The 24,462-nt window shown below is 42.5% G+C and overlaps 1 protein-coding gene across 1 annotated transcript in view; it reads right to left on the reverse strand.

Moving 5' to 3' along the window:
• Positions 1–24,462, reverse strand: part of TCERG1L (transcription elongation regulator 1 like) — a 1,516,577-nt gene that overhangs the window by 1,485,078 nt on the left and 7,037 nt on the right. Inside the window, exon 2 of the mRNA XM_069239738.1 lies at positions 22,647–22,793. Within this exon, the coding sequence (XP_069095839.1) occupies positions 22,647–22,793 (147 nt within the window). The remainder of the gene's footprint in view (positions 1–22,646; positions 22,794–24,462) is intronic.

A 24,462-nucleotide genomic window follows, 5' to 3' on the forward strand; every position in this document is an offset into this window, starting at 1 on the left:
CGCAGAGCAGATCAAAATTGGAGAAAGAGATTACAAATTTAAAAGATGACCAAATATCAGTTTTTGGGAAAACATACTGTGCATTAGCTATCATCTTGCGTAAAGGTCTAAATATTACATCTGGACATTATACTGCATATTTAAAGATGCAATCAGGATGTACAGAATGCAATGACAGCAGTCCACAATTCAAATAAAAACTATCAACTTTCCTAATTCTTACTTATTGTTTCTTCAACCAAAGTTCTAAGGTGGATATGTGGGAAAATACTGGATACAATCTTCTCTCTATGTGGATCATTACTACTAAAGACATCATTTGGCCTAACAAGGGTGATGTCTTCAGAAAGATGTCAAACAGTGAAGAATGCATTAAATGTATTCAAACAGGATTCACAAACAAATGGTTATACGGTATTCTCTGTGCATTGATCATCACTGGTTAAGCCATCATTTGGCCTTTCAGGGGTGATGTAAAAAGGATCTCCAAAAATGAATTTGGTATGAATATGTTCATTCTATTTCTAAGAAAAAAATAACTATACGGTGTTCTGAGCACATGGATTATAACTGTTTAACATAATATTCAGCCTATTGGAACTCATGGCTAGAAAAGGATATCCCAAATTGTAATGGTGTATCTCATATCTGTTCGTAGTTTTGTACCAGGTGTAATAATAAGCAACACATACTTGTTTAACCTAGTAATTGAAGCCTAAATATTATTTTTTTTACAAATTATACTGAGTGCAAATCACAGTAACACTTACCTGTAGTGAAATACTGTGAAGTTATGAGTGTGATGCATAGTAATGTTCATTTTAAAATAATGTGCTATGTGATTATGTTTTTTTTTACAGTCCAGATGACTGCCCCCCACAACTGTACAGTGATGAGCAGCTGTACACACTTCTTTTACAGTGAAAAACTATAGAAACTGAGAACAGTGGTCAAGGGAACATAAGATGTGTAAATATTATGTATAATTGCTATATGTGTTGTTGTTTTATTGGCATATCGAAACATAAAATCTCATAGTCAACAAGAATCAGTTAAAAAAATGAACTAAAAAATCTCAACATAAAAAACATCTTATGCAATAATATACATGATTGTTTAAGAGCGCAACAAAATTATGGTACCAACAACTTTAAGAGATCAATAATAAAAGCCAAACAAACCAAAGTGCACAATTGCTATACATCTCAAGATGGGGGCAATGAAGTGTCCCATAATAGTTGGCATAGGCTATGGTTAATGCAATATTAAAATCTGCTTTGAGTAAAACCTTATGAAACCGCCCCAGCTTAAAGCTGTTTAAGTGACCATGTGCAAAGCTTTGTATATATAAAGGCTCTTCATTTTAGACCCTCCTAACCAGATGCTTTGAAAGCAACAATAGATAGATCCAGTCCACAACAAGTGATTATCTTAACACTTACATCCCCTGTTAGTGTTTCACTGTTATAGATCTAATAGACATTGATGATGATACAGAGATAAGAAGAAAAGATAAAATTCAAAAATAATTGCCATAGACTGCGATTAATGCAATATTAAAATCTGCTTCAGATAAAAATCTTATGAAACCGTCCCAGCTTTAGGCTGGGATAGTGGCCATGTGCAAAACTTTGCAGATATATAGGCTCTTGTCTTCAGACATCCCAGCCAAGTTCTTTAAAGCTTCAACAGTGAATATACACAATCCACAGCGTGTGATTATCTTAACACTTACTTCCCCTGTTAATGTTTCACATTTGTAGGTCCAATAAACATTGATGATGATACAGAGATAAAAAGAAAAGATTAAGGGCCAGATGTAGCAAAGGTTTTTACCCGTTCTGTGTCAATGGGAAAAAGTGTTTGTACATATGGCCCTAAATCACATGCATAAGAGACTGGGCCCATAGCCCTGTGCAAGACAACGCAAATGTAAACTCTTTTCCAGAATCATCCCATCCAAATTCTAAGAGGGCTCTAGACACTTGCAGCTAAAACTTTATACTGAGCCATCCTCTACAAGTGTTTTAAGGGCTCTGTGATAAGTGGACCACGCGGCTGACAAGTATTTAGAAACAGCACTTACTACCATAGTAAATGAATTGCTTTTACAGATTCTATAGGCATTGGCTCATTCATAAAGAAACAGATTTTTATAAAGTGGAATAATCCATTTTTTTCTAGGGATTTTATATGTAGAACAGAAAAATAGAAAGTGTGCAATTAATTCCACACCTAATTGGCACAGTTTACAATTGTTATCCTCCGAGCTGTTTGACAACCATCGGGTGGTGTAAACATTAACAGGTAGAGTACCATATGTAAACTGGAAGAATAGAGAGTGGGCTGGTATGAGCAGGTCAAAGAAATGTTCAGCACATAACTCCTGCTTGACATGCAAAAATTCTAACATCAAGCAACCCAACCTGCTCCTCTAAGAAATCCAATCATTTACCCTACCCCAATATCTCTGCTTGACAAGTGCGACCACATTGGCTGGAATAGATTTAAGGTTCCACCAAAACTGGGGGAAGCCCAATTAGACCCAAGACGATTTCATTTCCCGCAGCCAACTAACTTTATCTGAACAGCTCGAGCTCCTTAATAAATCTCTAATTGCCTCCCTAAAGGTTCAAGTTTGTCTGTCTTCCAGAGACTACGCCAATACAGGAGGGCTTCAGGGCTGCATGGTCTTCAATGTTGTTCGACCCAAGATCCAGTCTTAAAGGTTCTAACGGGGTGCCCTTCCCCTGGCTATCTATATATCTGATAACATTATTTTCTTTGATTTGTAGGATGATCTGCTGGCTGTTAAAGCCCCACAATTCTGCTCTGTGTAGGGCTGCTCTCCTAGCCTGTTTTTGTAATCCCCTAGATGATTTTGCCATACTAATGGTATCATCCGCATAGAGAAGCCCTGGAATTTTCCGACCAGCCAACTGTGGCAAATCATTCATGCAATTGTTCAAATATTAAATACAGTTGTCGATATACAAGAGAAAGAGGGTGAGGGAAGAACACATCCCTGTTGCACCATCCTCTCAATGATAACTGGATCTGTCAATTCACCATCACCATAATATGGGCAAAAGTACCTTTGAGAAGTCAAACAATTAGGTTCAAAAGACCACTGGGGACTCCCATTTCGCTCAATGTGTGCCACAACTTGTGTCTGGGAACCAGATCGAAAGCTGCACGAGATCGATGAAGGTGACATATAAGTTCCCTCCACCGATATGCACCGCCTTTCATCTGATTGCCATGAACCTCATCACTTGGTCAATTGTACTAACTGCAGGCCTAAATCCTTCCTGCAAACTTGAGATAGCCCCGCTTTCTTCAATCCACTCCTCCAAATGTTTCAAAATCTGTTTTGCAAAAATGTTTTTGGGAGGTTGTCTAGCAGGCCTATAGGCCTATAATTAGATGGGTAACTGGGATTTCCCTTCTTGTAGAGAGGGCCTATTTCCACCACTTTTCAGGTATATGGATGGGTGCATCTGCAGCCACTGCATTAGAGACCTTATTTAAGTAGGGTGTCCAAATGTCGAGATTTGCATTATAGAGGTCACCCGATATTTTGTAGAGGCCGGGGGCTTCGCCCAACTTAAGGGAAGATATTGCTACCTTGGTCCCGGCTAAGGAAATTTTAGTTGGGGATACACTCACTCCCCTACTAACACTCTTCTCTATGGGATCAAGCTCATCAGTTCCAGGGTAGAGTGAACTGAAGTGTTTAGCCCATTCATCAGGGAGAGTTGATGTCCCATACAGGGGCTGGGGTTCCTCACTTTTGTTCGAAACCAATTTCCAAAACTTCCTGGCATCCTTATTTCTTGCTGCCGCTAACATGGCTATTCAACACTTCTCTTCCCAGCTTATCCATGCCTTGGGCAACTACAGCTTATTGATTTTCCTAGTTTGCTTGATTGAATCTCTAGTCCCCCTTTTGAGGTCCCACCGTAGCCCATTCTTAGCCACTCTTCAAGATCTATTATACCACCTATCATTTCGCTTAATTTTCATATTGCCTGTAGACTCTTTTAACTAATAGTTCTTTCAGGCGATCAAATAATTTAAAATGCTCAGCCAATATCCTTCCCTCATCCTGCCTGAATTGGCTCATGAGTTGTATGTGGTTTGCCAATAATGTATCAACAAAGAGAGGGACTGGGAGATTAGTTGGTCCAGTGTACGGTCTCCCAAATAACTGAACATACAAAAAGGTGTACACTGTTCCAAACGAAAAAATAATAACTAGGGGAACATTAAAGTTCAGGAGCAAGAGCCTTCACACATCCAAGAGGATGTCATGCTTCATCATCGGGTAGCTCCTCGTCAGACCGGCACTGCAATGTCTGACGGGCTCCCCGCAAGGGGGGCTCTTTGCCGGAGATCTTTTTAGGTAGCAGCTGTGGTAGCGGACACTACAAGACCTGGTGTAACGGTCAGGTGCTAATCCTGGCAGGAGAGTGAATGATAAAAATGGTTCCCAGTCCTAATGGAGCGAGTCAGTTTAATTAATCAATAGAATAAGACCGGGACCAAGATTAAAAACAGACGGAAAGTGTAAACTGAGAGATAATGCTCAACCACTTTCTGCATGGTGCTGGAGCTTGGGGAGATTCTCGTCAGGCTCCTAGGACATGGTCAACATGTTTCGCGTACAGTGGTCTAACAAGATCCTATGACGCTTCTTCAGGACCAATACATAACAAGACTTCTCCTGTCTATATTACCGAAAGTTTGCAAAAATGTCAAACAAATCATGTAGTCACTTACATTGAAGTTCACTAATTGTCAAAAACCTTTAATGGTCGCCCTAGAAAAATACAAATAAATAATTTTGATCAAAACACACGGAAAAATAAGGAAGGACACCCGTGACACAACAGTGTGTGGTAACCAGTCGTGTAAAAACATAATAAGACAATATGCTTACCATCCCTTGATACATGGGGGGCCCCTTGGGAAGTAGCATGCCGAAAGCCGTCACTACTAATAGAATGGTAAAGCAAACACAATGAATACAGTACAATCAATCAAAACCAAGACAGTCACATTCACTGCTAGAGGTCAGTTGATTAAAGTGATTGTGAACACAAAGAACATTATTGGTCTCTGTAACTCGGAAATTCAAACACAGACTCGTCACTAGCATTTGTGACATTGTTGAAAGAAAGCTGGGAGGAATATAACAGTTTAACAGCAGGAGATATTTGAAAAAAGGCTTGGTGAGTCCTGTAGCAGAGTGTGATAGTCTGCGGAATGATTTACAAAAGAAAAAACACACTGGCAAAGCGTGGTTATCCATAGGATATTGAGGAATTACCCCGGCCTAAATCTGTTAGTACTCTGTGAGATGTCATTAATTGAGCTCATTGTTCGTCCCCAAAATACATAAGTAAAAGAGAAAAGCGATAGACACAAAAACGTGAGGCCACTTACTTAGTGGTGAGTACTGTAGCAGAGTGTGATAGTCTGCGGAATGATTTACAAAAGAAAAAACACACTGGCAAAGCGTGGTTATCCATAGGATATTGAGGAATTACCCCGACCTAAATCTGTTAGTACTCTGTGAGATGTCATTAATTGAGCTCATTGTTCGTCCCCAAAATAAATAAGTAAAATTAAAAAACGATAGACACGAAAACGCGAGGCCACTTACTTAGTGGATGACGGCAGTCTGCAGGGAAACCTACCCTGACGCGCTCTCCCGTATAGACAGCTGCCGACTCAGTGCGAGTCTTTTAAAGGGAAGTTCCCCGGCAGAAATGGGAGGGGGTAGTAGAGACTGTAGAAGGACTCCACTCCGGGAACTGCATCGAAGCGAGTCTTAGAAATAGAAGAAGGACGCAGACAAAATTGCGGTGGCCATCTTTGGGAGCAGAGATATAGAAAACTAGAACAAGCATTTAATCGATCAGCCTCGTGGGGGGTAGTAAAAACAAACAATGTACTAGAAACAACGAGGGCCATCTTGGAATGGCTAGAACTGAATAGTGAGTTATGTCAGTTAATAAAATTAATGGTTTGAAGAGGAAAGCCGAAAGTGATCACCCTAGTAGACAAAGGAATGGTATGGGCCACAGAGTAATACAAAAAATGGGGCTCCCTAAAACCATAGTCTGTCACAGTCAGTCCAAATAGGATTGAAAATAAAAATGAAAATCAAAATAAAAGTAGATAGAAGACACTGAATACTCAGTGGTATATCCTTTTACAGGGGATGATTAGGCGGAAAATGTTGTCCAGGGAATGGCATCATTCAACCCATCCGTATCAGTATGTAGCTTGAAAACCCACCGTTGTTCCAGTCTGAACAAGGAGAGCGGAGAGTCAGTAGTGATTCTTGGGGAGTCAAGTACGACCCAACTTAAATCATCAGGACTGTGGAGGGCGTCCAAGAAGTGTGTGCATAATTTTGTTGTGATGCGTCCACACCTGATGTTGCTCCTATGTTCGTTAATTCGTATTTTAACTGGTCTAGAGGTCATGCCTACATAGCGTAGCCCGCACGGACACGTGATCATTTAAATGCAATTTTTAGTGTTGCAATTCGTGTGTTTTGTCAGGTGCCATTGACCTATAGGTGCCAAATCTAAAGTTTTGTTGGGGCTAGTCAATTGACAGACATTGCAGTGTCCACAGGGATAATGTCCAATTACAGGTGGAAGATTCCAGAGTGTAGTTTGTGTCTGTGTTCGCGATGTGTCTTTTGGACGGGTATGGACTATCAGGTCTTTAATGTTTTTAGATCGTTTAAATGCAAATAGGGGCCTAGGAATGGTATTGCCCCCACTATTAAGGATAGGCCATCTCAGATTAATCATTTTTTTTGTCTGGTTAGATAGAGTGGTGAAAGTAGAAACACAGGTCAACCGTCTATTCGGGACTCTAGTGTTAGTTTGAAGTAGAGAATCACGATTATTGTTCCTTGCTCTCTTACGAGCTGGGTTGATGACATGTTGGGGATAATGTCATTCAAGAAATTTTGTTTGAAGATCATCTGCTTGGGTACTGTATTCCTGTATTGAGGAGCAGTTTCGTCGTAGTCACAAGAATTGGCCAAACAGTAAGTTGTCACGGAGAGATTTAGGATGATGACTCTCGTACATAAGCAGGCTGTTGCGATCTGTTGGTTTATGGTAAGTACAGGTTAATAATTTACCCTGTTCAATTGTAATCAGTAGGTCCAAAAAATTAACCTCCTTATCCGACACCGTAGAAGTGAATTTCAAATATGGGTTTAGTGTGTTTACCCACTCAGTCAGTGAACTAGCTGTAGCCAAGGGGCCTTGCCATACAACCAAGATGTCGTCAATGTACCGACGCCACAATTTTATGTTATCGGTGAAAGGATTAAAAGCTGGCAAAATGAATTGTTTTTCAAAGTTATACATATAGTGGCATGCCAAGCTGGGAGCAAAGGTGCTTCCCATGCTAGTACCTCCAATCTGATGATAAAATTGATCTTCAAATTGAAAGAAATTTTCTTTCATTGCTAATGTGGCGCATTGCATGATAAATGCAATGGGTGATGTCAAATTGTCACTGTTGCGCTGTAGTAGAGATTCCACTACCTGTAAAGTTGCATTTTGGGGTATATTATTATAGAGAGCCTCCAGGTCCATAGTAATTAGTGCTTGGACATCTCCTGTGTTATTAATAGTCTCAATCAGATTTAATACGTCTTTAGTGTCTTGTAAATAAGTGGAGGAGCCCTTAACAAGTGGTTGTAGAAAGTGATCGCAGAAGATCGATAGGGGCTCGAGAATCGAACCAATCCCAGACACAATTGGTCGCCCCGGAGGGAATTGTGTTCCCTTGTGGATTTTAGGTAAGCAATAGAAATAGGGAGTTACCGGATTGGTTACATCTAGGAAAGAAGCTTCTTTTGGGGTGATCCATTCATTGTTGGATGCCTCTGAGATCATAACCCTTATCTGAGTTTGAAGTTTCGAGGTAAATAATGCCAATAATGTATACATGGCTGCCGTGGTGCTCTGGGAAGAGTTGATTGTTTCCCACTTGACATTGCATCTATTATTTGCCATAGTGAGATGCCAATCAAAATCCTTAGAGACAGGGGCCCCAATTATAGGTAGCAAACTCCTGAAAGTAAGTATTAGCGGACTGTGGTCACTTTTCTCATGGTGCAGTACCACCATGTCTTCCATATGTCCCCACAAGCATATATCTAATAGGGAGTAGTCAATATGAATCCTACATGTCCCTCGTCTAAATGTAGGAGACGGATTTATGTCTGAGAAAGAGCGCCCATTACATGCTCGAAGGCCGTGGGCAAGCATGATGTTAACAATTTGGAGTGCCGCCCTAGTCAATCTATGTCCTTTACCCTTCAGCAGCTGCAGGATGTGAGAAAGTAGCCTCTTTCTAGTATGGTTTCCCCGAATTTTGGCCTGTTTGTCAGTGTGATTGACTGGGTCACTGGGATCCTGATAACCAGGACCCCAGTGCTTATGCTCTCTCCCCTTTAAATGTAGTTGTTGGATACTGTTAACACAGTATTCCACTCATAACTGGCATACTGGTGCCCCCTTAAAAGTCCCTAGTATATGGTACGTAGGTATCCAGGGCATTGGGGTTCCAGGGGATCCCTATGGGCTGCAGCATTTCTTTTGCCACCCATAGGGAGCCCAGGCAAAGGCTTCTACAGGACTTCCATTGCAGCCTGTGTCACATGGTGCATGCACCCTCGCACAGCTCCTTACACTGCACCAGGTCACTTTTAAGTCACCCATATACCAGGCCTTCCAACCCTGAAGGCTGGGTGCAGAGTACCTGTGTGTGAGGGTACCCCTGCACTAGCAGAGGTGCTCCCACATCATCCAGGACCATTTTCCCAGACTTTGTGACTGCGGGGATGACTTTTTACGCGTGCACTGGACATAGGTCAATACCTATGTCCATCTTCTAAATGGTGACTCCGAATGTGGCCATGTAAGGTGTCTAACATCTTAGAATTATACCCCAATGATGATGCTAACATTGGTTGTAGACTTCTATGCACTCTGGGGGCTCCACAGTGGACCCCAGTACTACCATAGCAGCCTTCTGAGGTTTTACAGGCAGCCCCAGCTACTGCCAACTCACAGACAGGTTTCTACCCTCCTGTTGCTCAAGCACCTTGAGGCCAGGAAGGCAGAACAAAGAGTTTCCTTTGGGTGAGGGGTGTTACACCCTCTCCCTTTGGAAATAGGTGTTATAGCCATGGGAGGGGTAGTCTCCCAGAGCTTCTGGAAATGCTTTGAATGGCACAGATGGTGCCTTCCTTGCATACTCCCGTCTGCTCCAGTTCTGGGACCCCCAGTTCCTGCTCTGGTGTGAAACTGGACAAACAAAACGGGGGTGTCCACTCCCCTGTCCATCACCACCCCAGGGGTGGTGACCAGAGCTCCTCCAGAGTGTCCCTGGGTTTTTCCATCTTGGATTCTAAGGTGGTGGGGCACTCTGGGAGAATATGAGTGGCCAGTGCCAGCAGGTGATGTCAGAGCCCTCCCCTGATAGGTGCTTACCTGTGTAGCTGACGAATCCCTCTTTCAGGACTACTTAGCATCTCTCCTCTGGGTGTTTCCTCAGATTTGGATTGCAAGACTCCAGCAGAAATCCTCTGCATCCTTTAATTCACCTTCTAGCAACAAAACTGCATCTGGACCCTCCAGGAACTCTACAAACTGCAACAAAGAAGCAAAGACGACTTCTGCAACATTGTATCTTCAGCTCCTGTCAGCAACTGCAACTGTATCCAAGTTGTGCATACTGTGAGGTCTGTTTGTCTTCAGCCTGCACCAGAAAAATGAAGGAATCTTCCTTGAAGTGAAGGTTTCACTTCCCTGCTTCAGCAGGCACCCCTCTGCAGCGTCACCTGATGGTTTGGGATCCCTATCCTCAAGAAGTGCGTGGATCCAGCAACAAGGGTGGTGGACTGAAGTGGTCCCACTGGTCTTGAAGTACAGCTGTCCAACTTTGGTGGAGGTAAGATCTTACCTCCCCACGCAAGACAATATCCCCATGCACTGCGTGTTTTGCAGTTGCCCAGGCGTGTTGGCATCCTTCCATGAAGTTCTTCATGCACCGTGCAGCTCCAGCGCCCAGCACACCTTCCTGTGATGCACAGCCTCCTGCGTGCTTCTCCGGCAGCATGGGATCCATTTGTGTAGTGCTGCGTTGGCCTCCTTTTGCATCTTCTTTATCCCCATGCTGTTGGACTTCTGTGCACGCTGCCTGGTCTTCTGAGGACTCACTGAGTTGCTGAGAGCCCCCTCTGTGTCCCCCACCTAGGTGGAGGCCACCAGATTCCTCCTGGTCCCGGGCAGAGCCATTTTCTGCTAACTGCAAGCTTTGTGGGTGCCAAGGCGTGCTGGCAGAATCTAGTGAAGCAACCCAGACTGCAATCATCCATCTGTTGTGGGACATCATCTGCACCAACCAGGAACCTGCAATCATCTTCTTGGGTGGTACAGACTGTTCTTCTTCACAGGTGGTTCTTCTTTTGCACTTTCATCCAGGTTAGAAGGTGCTCCTGTTCTCCCTGGACTCTTAAGTGCTTCTTGGACTTGGTCCCCTTCTTTCACAGGTCTTCTGGTCCAGGAATCCATCATTGGTGTCTTGCAGTCTCTTCTGGTGCTTACAAAATCTTCTATCACGTGTTCTTGTGTGTTCTAGGAAACTTGCCATTATTTACTCCTACTTTCCTTGGCCCTGGGGTAGGCTCTTGTACTTACCTTTGGGGTTTTCTTACACTCCCAGCACCCCTCTACACACTACACTTGCCTAGGTGGGAAACCAGCTTTTGCATTCCACTATTTTAGTATATGGTTTGTGTTCTCCCCAGGCCCATTTCTAACTATTGTGATTTTCACTATTTGCACTGCTTTCTAACTGTTTTACAGCTATTTATGCATTCTGGTATATATGCTGTGTATAATACATACCTCTTAAGGGAGTATAGTCTCTAAGGTATTTTTGGCATTTGTGTTACTAAAAAGTACCTTTATTTGTGTAACACTGAGTGTCTTCTTTCATGTTTGTGAGTACTGTGTGACTACATTGGTATTGCATGAGCTTTGCATGTCTCTTATTTAGGCCTTAGCTGCTCACCCATAGTACTCCCAGAGAGCCTGGCATCTAGGCACTGACTACATTTCACTAATAAGGGATAACTGGACCTGGTGTAAGGTGTAAGTACCTTAGGTACACACTACAAACCAGGCCAGCCTCCTACATGGGATATCGCAAAAACTGTCCTCTTATTGATAGAGCTTGTGCGCCAATGGGTAAGGCTCAAATGTAGCATTAAAATCCCCAGCAGTCAGGATATGCTGTCACTGTGTCTGCTGACTAACATATTATCTAGAGCACTCCAAACTTTGTATTCACAGCTTCTTCCAAAGCTCCTACTATAGATGTTCATTAATAGTAGTAATTGCTCTTGATGGGGGGATAGAACTAAGCCCTGTAGGTCAATACAACCCATGTCCAATGATCTCACTTGACACTTGAGGGAGTCAATGGTCCATATAAGCAATCCCTGAAGGTTTACTGGAAGACAACCTATTAACTGGAACCCAATAGCTCTTGTACCCTGGTCTGTACTTGGGCTCCACAGCCCACGTTCCCTGAAATACACAAATCATATGCTTGTCTATAAAACCTCCCATTCTGGGATGGATATTTTGGCTTCTAGCCCTGCTATGTTCCAACTAATAATGTTGACTGGCTTCTCGGACAATGCTTGTGATTGAATCAGAGGTGAGCCCGCTGGAGTTCAATTGTTCAGCCTCCGAGGGAACATCACTCTGGCATCAAGCACATCTAAGGCTACTATCAACCCCTCCTCCTGGTGAACCCTGCTTAGCCCATTCTTTAAGTCAGTCCACTTCAGACAATGTGGAAGGAATCTGCCTGCACACACTATATTGGAAAGGGGGAATACCATTTTGGGCACAAGAACTAACAAGGCCTCTCAGGCTAATTTCCTCCCCCTTAGTAAAGATGAAACCTGATCGGGGAAAAGTCTACACAAGAAGGGCCCACTAGACAGTGGACCAACTTTGCAACAATTCCCCAAAATATGATTAACTAAAGCTGGAGAATTAAAGTTTAGAACAATACAAAGTCCCTTCACAGAACTTCTTCAACAAGCCCATTACCATTAGTTTTGTGGATACCATGGAGAATGAGAAATTAGCATTAATATGTGGACATTGAATGACCTTGTTTTTCAGTTCTGTATAGGTCTCTGAACTGTTTGACTGTAAACCTGGTACATTAGAAATCACTGCCACATATGGGCTAGCCTCCGGGGGAAGGTGTAAAAGTGAAGACTGTCACTACTTCTTGCCGTCTTCAGAATATTTGCTGCCTGTTGTTTATATGTTGCCCTGTTTTCCTTGGTCAATAAATTGAAGCCCATTTCTCCCATGTTATAAGTGACTGCGTTTCAAAAGTGGCAATTCTCCAAAACTTTGCTGGAACTTTGAGGCAGGTCCTTACCGGCAGACAGACCAAAAGAGGCACTTTCACTGCCAAGATTTCACTCACCAATGCAGTACTATTGCACTCACTCAAATTTAGACTCGTCCATGCATACAGCAACTCAAACATGAAAGCAATCATGCATTTCTTTTTAAAAGTGAAAGATGAGGTTCTAAAATGAACCTTCTTTTTGGTTTGTTAGTTTTTTCAGGTATTTTTGGTGTTTTTTTTAACTATTTGGATTTTTGGGGGGTGTTTTCTTTGTGTTTTCAGGAAAAACAGAACATCACTTGAAAAGGCAAGCACAATAACTTGTAAAATCTGCAACAACTGATTTTTTTTTTTTTAAATAAATCAACATTTGTGTGCATTGATAGTCTGCACTAGATTTGGGACAGCTTGTTCACCCACTCTTAGAACCTTGTCACCTTCTGGGCAAAAACCTCCAACTTTGCTAAATTCTGGTATATTGGGAGGAAACTCTGGAAACATGGCATCCAGCAAATGATGTTCCTGGCTGGTCAGCAGCCGCACTCAAAGCACCTTGTTCAGTTTGCAGCTTCAGCATCTCTACTCTGGCAACACAGGTCGAGTGGATGGTACTCAAATGTTTGTACATACTGGATGTACGTCAAGAATAGAGGGATTTGGAGGATTCGAGGTCCAGTGTATGTCCTCCTATATAAGTTACTAATAAAGTGATACACTGTTCCTGAAAGAAAACATATCAGGGGACTGTAAGGCACGTGTTATGGGGTCCTATTAGTTAGGAGCACGAGTCCTCACACACCCAGTTGGGTGTCATGCTTCATCATCGGACAGGCTCCTCGTCAGACTGGCGCTGCAATGTCTGACGGGCACCACCCAACGGGGGGCTCTTTGCCGGAGATCTTTTCTCGATGATGCCACACTCACCCTAAGGAGATCAAGGGGAAGACACTGAGTCAGTGTATCACTTTATTAGTAACTCATACTGGATGTACCACATGAATATTTTCTTTCACTCCCTTGTGACAAACCCTTTTTACAGAGCGTGAAGGTAACTTTTCTCACAGTCACCTTTTTTCACCCTCAGGAATTGAAAAAAACTTTTTAGGGGCTTGTTCTTCTTCTGCCAAAATACCTTGATCTTCCTCTACCTCATATTCTTTTGTAGATGCCGTATTGTGAAGAATCAACAATCAAAGAAAACATAAATGAAAAAAGTCCAAATTTTGGGTTGGGAAAGAAGTGTTAAAACACACAGTCACTCCAAAAGTCAAGAAGAATGAGTGAGAACTTTCACTATTGAAAATAGAAAGGAGCTTAGCCAATGGAATCATTTTTTTTCTAGGTCACATGGGATGCGCAACGCTGCAGCCGCTCCACCAAGACGGAAACACAACTCTGTTAAAACTATTTAAATGTTAGTTAAAATAATGTTCTTGTCTACAGACATTATTTTTTTCATGTGATAGTAAACTTCTTTCTTTAACATGAATAACAAAATTGTATATATATGTATATGTTTTTAACTAATTTTTAAAAATGTCAGAGTAGTGTCTCCTGTGCGATATCAGAAATACATGTTGCACAGTGCACGGCAACGTCAAAACTCCAGAAAAACTAGTAGAAAAGAATTATAATATTTGTATGTACTTCTGTGGTAGTTAATGAACAATATTAGTAAACCTTGTATCTTAATCTCAATTTTAAAAACTTCTGTATATGTGTATTCTATAAACTTCTAAATCATGCTGAAGTTGGGTATCATTCTTGAAGGTTTGCATATGATGCCAAACTCCTACATTTTTTTTTAAAACACCATTACATTACTGTTAATGGTAGAGAAACAGCTGTAATTTCTGAATGAAGCCCCATGCCAGTAATGAAGAGGTGGCATTAGTTGATCCACCAAGTAGTGCACAGTGCCATTCATTTAGCATGGGCTGGCCTAATGTCTCATCCCATATAAGATTTCCCAGCAAACATTATGTTGTAGAGAGAGTTGCAGCTGAAGCATTAAAATGACCGGAAGCAATCATTATAAAGAGATGGTGGGGGCACTGAATTTAAAAGACTGAGCACCCCTAGGTTACCCTCTTTGTCACCTGAGGCCCTGCAATGTACAGATTGCGGAAAGTAGCATGGTTTGGCAGCAGGCTATGCCCTGCTGCCATCCACAGCCACGCACAGCCAAATGCCTTGTGTGATGATGTTAGGATTAATGTATACTAATGTAAATACTTGACATTAAAAAAAACATTGAATTTCACTAAGAAAACCACAGGTTACAGGGACATTATAGATAGGAAACAGAATTAAGAAAAACTTAGAAATTCAGTGAAAAAAAAGGTTACAGAGACATTATAGTTAGACTTCAATTTGACACATACAAAACCATTGAAATTCAAAATCTATATTTACCTGTGCTAACTATAACTTACACTTCTGTAATGCACTGCTTATGAAATAACATATTACATCGCTCATGACATGGTTAGTGACTTTGCTGATGACATCACTGAGGACTTCTGAAATGACAGCACTGATGACATCACTGAATTGGGGTTGGGTGGTTGGAGGGTTCGGCCATAGGGCCTGGCCACAGGCCAAGTCTTTAACTCAACCCCCCCATGCACAGCTAATGGCCATGCAAGATGCAAGGTAGGGTGGTTATAGGGGGTTAGATGCAGGGTCTGCGGCGACCCGCCTCGCACACTCAAAGGCCATGCACAGCAGTGCTTTGATTAACGTATAGTAATGAAATTTGCTTTATGTAAAAAAAAACATAGAAATACCCTGAAAAACACAAAGGTTACAGTAACAGTATAGTTAGGAAATAGAAATAAAAAAAACATAGAAATTCACTTAAAAAACAAAGTTTACAGGGATGTTATAGTTGGGCTCACAAATTAAACATACAAAACCATAGAAATTCACCTGTTGTACCGGATCCAGGAAGCAGATGGCGTCCGCGTAGCTACGGCGGCACGCCACACCCACCTCAGGCAACGGCAGACTCGCACACAGGCCGAGGACGCGTAGGTCTGGTCGCGTCCTGGCCTGGTCGGTGTATTCTTCTTCCTGCATTGGAGTCCTCCAAGGAGGCTCCTGGATCGGAGCCCCCTGCACTCCTTTTTCCCCCGATAGCCTGCGGAGTGAGCTCAGAGCAGGGATGTGGAGAAGCCATGCCAGCACCGACAGCCTCAGTCTGCAGGACGCGCCGGGAGAGCGGGAGCGCCCCGGCCTGAATCTTGTGGTGGGAGCCTCCTCCAGCATCGGACTCGGCAGGAGGGGCTCCTGGACCGGTGTGCTCGGGGTACCCCCCCTAATCCTGGGGTGCGAAGGAAGAGGACAAGGGAGACCAGTCCGGGTACAGACGGAATTCTACAAGAAGGCGCTACAAGCTGAAAACAGGTACCGGGTCTGTGGCAAGGGGCTCCACAGCACCAAAGTGACTGTCTGTTAAGGGGCAGTTATAGGACAGGACATGGTTTCATAGTCCCACTCAATTGACTGCTGGCCTATGGCCTGGGGCCTTTGTTTTTTTTTTTTTAACTGGCTGATACATAGCTTATACATAGCAGATGGGTAGGAGTGAGATAGAAAGCAGCATCTGAATTCAACTCAAAGTTTACAGCAGCAATACGGCGTCTTCTTAAAGATGAAGGTGGATGGCTGATCCTTGAGAGTACACAGTGTGTAAGGAGGGAGAGAACTTGGTTAGGCAATTCAGATATGCACAGTCTGGTTCTCTAGAGATTAGTGAATTCTCGCTCCTTCGAAATTTTACGTGTGTCTTTGAGGAGTGTGCAATCGGGACCAGCGCATTTTGGGAAAAACTACGATTCAATCATCAACGTTCTTACTAATATAATGGCACCTAAAAATAGCCGCAGTCCTGGGGAGAAAGGAGAAGGTGTAGGAGCTGCACGGGCCAAAAAATCTAGCAGTGATATAGCCCCCAGTATTAAACGGCAAACTCTAACGCTTGGGAAAATAAGTGGGAAACAGGCTGCCGGCACAAGCAGGGAAGCTAGAAACAATGGCCCCCTACTGTCTTCCCCCGGTGGAAAGAAAACGCAGCCTATGATTATGGGTTTTTGGAAGGGGGGCACACAAGAGGACAATTCCGTGCATATCACCGCTCCTCAAGACGGCATGCAAATGATACCAAGCAGGAAACAGGGGGCCGACTGTGAAGGAAAAACACTCTCTGAGGCTGTAAGTCAGGGAAAAGACTTTCTTTCGTAAAGGCAACAAGCTTCTGGCGCTTCAGTAGTCTCTGAGATCGCAGTGCTTAAGAGGGAAAAGGAGCTCGCAAGGTCTTCAATGGATACAGAAACATGTACACTCCCTGAGGGGAATTCTCAGCTAGGACTCAAGGAGTGAGAAAGCTGTGCCCCATCTCAAGCCACCCAACAAGCTATCTGCATATCAAAGGACTCTGCAGGGAACTCAGCCCAGATGGCCCAGGCATCTAGTCAAGGACTTGGAATAATCGCTGCAAGGGAAAAAGGGCCAGAGTGGCATAAGGATGGAGGGGATCAATTTTACTCTTTAACGGAGGACTCAGATTCCACTAGCAGCGATCAAGGGTCAAGTGGAAGTAGAGATAGTATTTCTTCCGAATCCGTAAGTTTCCTATCCCTCGCAGAGTCTACTGTACGACATCGGTGGCGGAAAAGTAAGGGGACGGCCCTCAGTGGAGATGGTGTGGAGTCCTCAGCCCAGACCCAGAAAGCACTCAAGTGGGACTATTCAGGTACTAATCTTATGAGTACAGTAGAGGCCCATACTTCTGAGGTCCAAGATAAAGCAGTAAAGAGGGTCGATGAAGTGGTATGCGACTCTGCCCCTAACATAGGTGTTCGAGACACAGACTCAGAAATGTTACAGTCTATTTATGAGTCGATAAAGGAACTACCAACTGAGACAAGAGCAGAAAGTCGCAGAGCAAGGATGGCTACAAAACATCTACAAGGAACAATCCGTAAGTTGGTCAAATCCTGTGCAGAAATTGAAGGGCAACTAAGTTCGATGGAAGAGAGGATGACAGCAGTCGAAGGGGAGATTGAGGCTATAAGAGTGCAAACCTCAACGCATGAAGGACAATTAGCTGACATTGTGTGGAAGCTGGAAGGTCAAGAAAATAGGCAGAGGAGGAACAATCTATGCTTCCTTGGTATCAAAGAAGAAGCAGAAGGCAGCAACATTAGGGCCTACATGATTAAAACACTGCAGGAGGCGTTTTCAGAGCTCACTAGCTGGGACTGAGAGGCTGAAGTTCAAAGGGTACATCGGTACCCAGTAATACGCCGGGAGGTTCGCAGAGAGGTGGATAAACACCCGAGGGCTATTTTGGTCTACTTTGGGAACTATCTTTTAAGACAAACTATATTCGAAAAAGCCCGCCCCGACGCTCCATGTAGTAGAGGGGAGGCAACTTTTTTCACTCAACCCGATTACTGTCAGGTCACTGTGGAGCGAAGGTGGAGGCTGAAGCAGCTGATCAAACCTTTCCAAGATAAAGGGGGCGAAGTGTACTTACTTGCTCCCGCTCGACTCAAAACTGTGTTCAATGGGAAAGTTAGAGTGTTCAACTCAGAGATTCCGGCTAAAGAATATTTACTTGAACTGTAATAGTATGATGTAAGGAATTCAAAAAGAGAGCCTCAGTGGTCTCGATGGAAGCTCAAGAGGCCGTTTAGCCTGGGGTGGGACAGTGGGCGGTACCAGGTATCTAGGCGACACCAACATTCAGGCCAAGGGTGGTCTGACTGCTTCTAGGGGGGGGGGAGAATCGGGGTCCTGGGGGTGGAGGGGAAGGGGGGGTATCAGGGATTGCGGGGTGACAGGGTGCGGGGTGGGAGTGGGAGCAGGGACATCCCGTCCCAGGCGGTGGGGGAGAGAAAATTTGTACCCAGTGTACTCAGAGAATCCATACTCAAAGAAATTCAGTCATGGTCTAATAGCGCAAACTATTTCATCCTTAAGCATTTGTGGTATAGAAAGGTTAATGCAGGATAGGGTGTGCAGAATTTTGTATGGTAGTATAAATGCAAAGTGGTCATTGGCAGGGAGTAAGGTTGAGCCAGTCGAGTTAGCCAAACGTAATCAATTAAGTCTGTGAACATGTCAGCTATTAGGATAGCAACTATTAATATATGTGGGTTAAACACCCCCCGGAAGAGGAAGAAAATTCCAGATGACTTGAGAACATTAAAAGCAGACATTTATTGCTTGCAAGAAACGCATATGGAAAAGGCAGATAGGAAAATATTAGAAAGTTTGGGTTTGCGCCTGTTGGGGTGTACTGAACAGATGTCTAAAAAAAAAGGGTTGCGATTTTGGCAGCTAACAATAGCTGTATGGTTAAACGGAAGAAAGTGGATGTAATTGGTAGGTGGGTAATAATGGAGTGTTCATTCGGTAATGTTAGATTTACGCTGTGTTCATTATATGGCTCAGTGAATGATGACCCGTCCTTATTTGACTTTATATCTGCAGAACTGACGCTTTGGCCCGCACCATACATTGTATGTAGTGATTTGAACTTTAATGGATCTTGGGATGGCGCACAGAGCTTAAGAGATATTAGTAGGAATAAATATCTGGGGCGGAAGCCTAGAGTTTTTCAGGCCCTTAAGAGCATGCAAATGGAGATTGGGCTAATAGATGTATGGTCAGCCCTAGAAGGTCCCAAACCACAATATACCTATTTCTCTGCACCACATAAGAAATTTGCTAGATTGGATTATTTTTTCTTCACTCCGATATTTTTAGCTGATTCAGTGATTAAGCTATACCCTCACTTTATGGCGTACCATAACCCATTAATATTAGAGATAAGGGATAGAGACCGGCAGAGATCTCAGAAGAACTGGACATTTAAGCGGGCTCTGCTGAATGATCCTCTGTATATACAGCACATGAGTACGCGGCTGAAGGAATTTTTGGACTTTAATGTTGGAACAGCCCCAATAGAAATAGTTTGGGATACATTAAAGGCAGTTATACGGGGGGAAACTCTTGGGTACAGTGTAAGGCGATGGAAACAAGCAGCAGCCCAGCTTCATGCATTCATGGGGGAATTACAGGCAGCGGAAGAGCAGCTTATCCGGGCTATTAGGAATGATGTTGGGGTCGAGGATGCCCTTCATCAGGTTTCAATTGCAAAAATTATCTTAGGGAAATACTTAACTGAGCGGACAGCGGAAAAAATTCTAACAAAACGAAGGGACTGTTATGAATGTAGCGAGAAAGTAGGGCATATTTTAGCAAAGCGGACTCGCCAGAGGGCATCCTCAGGCGTAATTGCGCAAGTGCAAAATAAGGCAGGGATGACAGTTATAAGACCCGATTCCATTAGGGAAGCCTTCCGGGAATATTATATAGATCTATATGGCGCGGCCAATTTTGGTCAGGAACATATTGATAAACATCGGTTGATGCTGATCCAGGATAGTCAGATTACAGTGGAAGATCAAATAAAATTGGGGCAGGATGTGACAATGGAGGAATTGTCAGAGGTGCTCAAGGCACTTCCAAATGGGAAGGCTGTGGGGCCAGATGGCATTCCATTAGAGGTATATAAATATTTTAAGAATGTACTCTTGCCAGTCATGCTGAAATTGGTGATTCATGTACAGCTGGAGGGTAATCCCCCCCCGTCCTGGGGTTCCGCTAATATCGTAGTTTTTTTTAAGAAATGAAGAAACCCGGTCAGCTTAAGTTCATACCGTCCTATCACCCTTATTAATGGTGATGCTAAAATTTACTCCAAAATATTAGCGACTCGATTGTCTGGATGCATTCGTAAGCTGGTTAGCTGTAACCAACATGGTTTTGTCCCTGGTAGGGACACAACAGATCATATAAGGAGGGTCATAACATTGTTTGATGCTACGCATGTGGCAGCAGATCCCATGGCTATGATCTTACTGGATGCTGAGAAAGCGTCTGACAGAGTTAACTGGGAGTATTTGTGGGATATATTAAATATATATGGCCTAGGAGGAGGATTTATTACAGCTGTTAAAGCATTATATAAGGAGCTAGTATACAGATCGGGGGAGAATATTCCTATCCCTTTAGGATTAAACGGGTTACATGGCAAGGATGTCCATGCTCACCATTATTATTTGCGTTATATCTAGATCCCTTTTTGCGTTATTTGGAAATGAGTGTTAACGTCCAGCCAGTTATCCACAATGGGTGGGAAACAAAAATTCTGGCGTATGCAGATGATGTTGCAGTTATAACTGCGAACCCGGATATTGCTCTGGAAGTGATGGGGGATGCACCCCTAGCATCTATGAGTTATTAATTGACCCTGCTGCAAAGGGGGCGATGCTCAAGCTTTTGGAACCTAGCTATTTTAAGAAAGCTCGGTTTAAAGTACTCCAGGCAGCTTTTCAAGTTTGGGGTTTGTGGCAAAAGAAATGCGGACTGGGAAGGTACGATTATTATACCTTGATCAAGGACAATATGTCCCTCCTTGAAATGTTTCATGATATTATTATGGAAAGGTGGCATCAACAGGGAATACATACGTTAGGTGATTTTATTGAGGACTTCACAATCACCACATTTTGAAGCCTTCATCCGAAATTTGGACTTGCCCAAACAAGCTTTTTCAAATATTTGCAGGTAAGGGACTTCATCTTTCGGAAAACTGGTGGTCCAGCAGGGTTTGTTTAGAACTCCTTAGTAGAAATGATGATTTCATCTGATAAGAGTACGATACGAGCAATATATGCTGAACTGATTAATAACCTACCCAATGATTTGGCAAAGCATAGTCAAAACTGGAGTGCTAAGTTGAATGTGGAAAAGGGGGCTTTTTACGAATCTCTTGAATTAGGTCGGACCTCTTTGATCTCAGCATCTCTTCAGACACAACAATATAAAACAATATTCGACCTGTACATTATGCCCGGGAAATTAGCACAATGGGGTCGGGAACAAGGAGTGTATTGCCCAAGATGCCAGTTACACGGAGTGGATATAATTCATATGTTTGCCACCTGCACGAAATTAGTGAACCTTCGAGGGAAAGTGGAACAGTTTATCAAAGATGTTGCTGGATTAGAAGTTGAGTTATCACCGGGGGTGGTTATATTAGGGGTCTCGGAGCAAAGGGAGCTAACTGTTGGTAAATTTCTGTTTATGGTTTTGTCAGTATATTGATTGTGTATTGCTTCTGTATGGCTCGATCAAATGCCCCTACATATCAAATTTGGTTAGATCACCTCCTCGCAGTATATCAGCTGGAACAGGCCCTGTATGAGCGAAAAGGGAAAAAAGAGAGACGAAAAGGGCAAGAAATATGGGGGACCTTGGCTAAATGGCTCGCCAATAAATAATGATTCTATGATGGCATTCCATTTGTGACTAAATGTTTTTTGATATGCATATTGTGATCTCTGATGGAATATATATATGTTTTCTTGGGTACTATAAAAAAAAAAATCACCTGTTATATTTGGAGTTTTCACAAGTAACTATAACTCATACCTTAAAGTAACTTTAACTCGCACCTTCGCCATACTCTGCTAAATAACCCACGAATTACAGCACTCATGACATCTTTGATAACATCATTGATAATATCAATGTAATATTTGCAGTAACATTTGTGACAAAAAAACTGTGCATGACTAGGAAGTTATAGATACCTTAAGGAACAAGGTGATTTTCTATGGTTCTGTACATTTAAAATGTGATCCTAACTATAAGGACCCTGTAACCTTTGTTTTTAAGTATATATATATATATATATATATATTTTTTTTTTTTTTAAACTAGAACGAAAGAGGGGGGAGAGAGAGAAAGAAATGATTCAGGTATGCCACCATTTTCATTCTCCTTGATTATTTTTATGTCCTGCAGAAGCACTTCCTTGATATTTCTGAGTCCTGCTCTTGTTTTCTGATATTTTAATAATATTGTGTAGTTCATATTTGTTGTCAAAGGTAAGCGTACATAAAAACTGGTCTACTTTCATGGGATTGCATTAAAAATGTATTTTCTGAAAGGCATTGTTTATATGTGCACAGTCTACAAATACCAGCTCTGCATTGAATGCCTTCTTAAAATGCACAGCAATTTCAAATACAACAATATTTAAATGCATAAATCATATTAACAGCTATAATTACCTTGCATTTGGGGATCCTCTTTTTCAACCAACGTTTTGCAGTATGTGGAGGCACAGTGGCTGTGAATACATGTGGAAACACTGGAACAAAATCCACACCAGATGAAGGCGAAAATAAATTGACTGGAGAGTGTGCCCCAAGCACCCACTGCAAGAAGAAGTGATGATATATCGATCAGAAACACCATCCCCAATCAGGCGCAAAGAAGCATTGCTGAGGAGCGGCATTATATCTCACGTATTTGAATCTGTCTTAGAATTGTCAATACACAAGCATTCATTTATGGCAGGCAATGATTCCTTTAACAGTTGTGTACAAAGATTAACTAAGGATGTGATGGCATATAATATGTCAGCAGTATCTGAATAGTTCCTTCTATCATAGTTTACAAATGTAACAGCTATTATGTCTATCTATAGTTTATTAAAAAAAAAATTCTCATAAGGAAACTACATTGTAACAGAGAACATTATAGAGTGTGTGTGTGTGTGTGTGTGTGTGTGTGTGTGTGTATCATAGTGACAGCTGTGAATGTGCAGCTATGGACCAGCCACTCTCTTTTCATTGTCTGGGCACTTTTAGATTTTTGTATTTGCCTATAACTTTGCACCCCGTTAATGGGTGTTGACCAAATTTGACATTTAATTAGCCTAATCAAATAAGATTCAGCAAACCCAATTTTATGTAGTTCTGTGCAGAGAAAACAAAATTAACAGGGATTTAAATAGATATGCTTCTCCATTTTAGCTCCCATAGTAAATTTACTCACCCCTACAGCCAAAACTACTGAACTGATTTACAGCAAACTTAGCATGAAAATAAAATTATACTCAGGAACTGTGATACTGTTGATTTGGTTTTAATCTGTTCAGTAATTCTAGCAATATTAACATTTGAGTAAGGTGCTGGTTGGAATTGAAAGTGTTAACGCTTTTTTATATCTTGTAATCTGAAAAGCCATTTGGTGATTTGCTTATACCTTTCTTCCTGTTTGATAAAATGCTTGATGTTTAAAGACACTTAGGGCCTCATATACAAGGGGGAGGCGCCGCTGGAATGTCACTTTTTCTGATCCTCTGGTGGCGCTGTGCTCTGCTCCATATTTACAAAGCGGCGGTTAACAACTTTTTGTGGCTTATTGCCACCTTGAAGATACGGCCCCTTTACATGCATCACTTTGCTTGAAAGGGGTGTGCAATGGGTGTCGCTGTGGCATTCCACTGTAAAACCCATTGCATTCTGATGCTGCCCCAGATTTATGAGAAATCGTAAACCTGAGGCAGCAGCAAAAACTAACGCTACCCCAGGGGTGGTGTTAGAGTGGCGCAACGAGGAGAAATACTTTTAGTTCTCCTTGTTATTGCTTTTTCTATGTGTGCTTCATTCTGCAGCACATATAACATCATTAACTATTATTTATGTGCAAGATGGTGTACCTTCCTGTATATAAACAATCATAAAATCATGATGATTTGTTACTTCTATGTGTACTGCACAATTAAGCACACATAGATGTAACAAATTGCCATTATTGATTGTTTATGTGCAGGAAGGGACACCATCCTGCACATAAACAATCATTCCCTGCAATGCAGGCACCCTTGCACTATGGTGCAAGGGTGCCTCTGCTGGGGCTAGGCATCTAATTTAGCGCCTGTCCTAGGGAAGTGTGCCACATTGTAGTAAATACGATGCATCCCTGCATTTCTGAAATCGAGCAGCGTGGCACTGCAACCTTTTTCGCAGTGCTGTGCTGCACCACTTCTTTGTAAATGAGGCCCTTAGTATGGTGGGTTTTCTATTGATGTATTCAAAG

This window comes from Pleurodeles waltl, chromosome 6 (genome assembly GCF_031143425.1).
Source record: "Pleurodeles waltl isolate 20211129_DDA chromosome 6, aPleWal1.hap1.20221129, whole genome shotgun sequence".
In the NCBI taxonomy this organism is placed as follows: Eukaryota; Metazoa; Chordata; class Amphibia; order Caudata; family Salamandridae; genus Pleurodeles; species Pleurodeles waltl.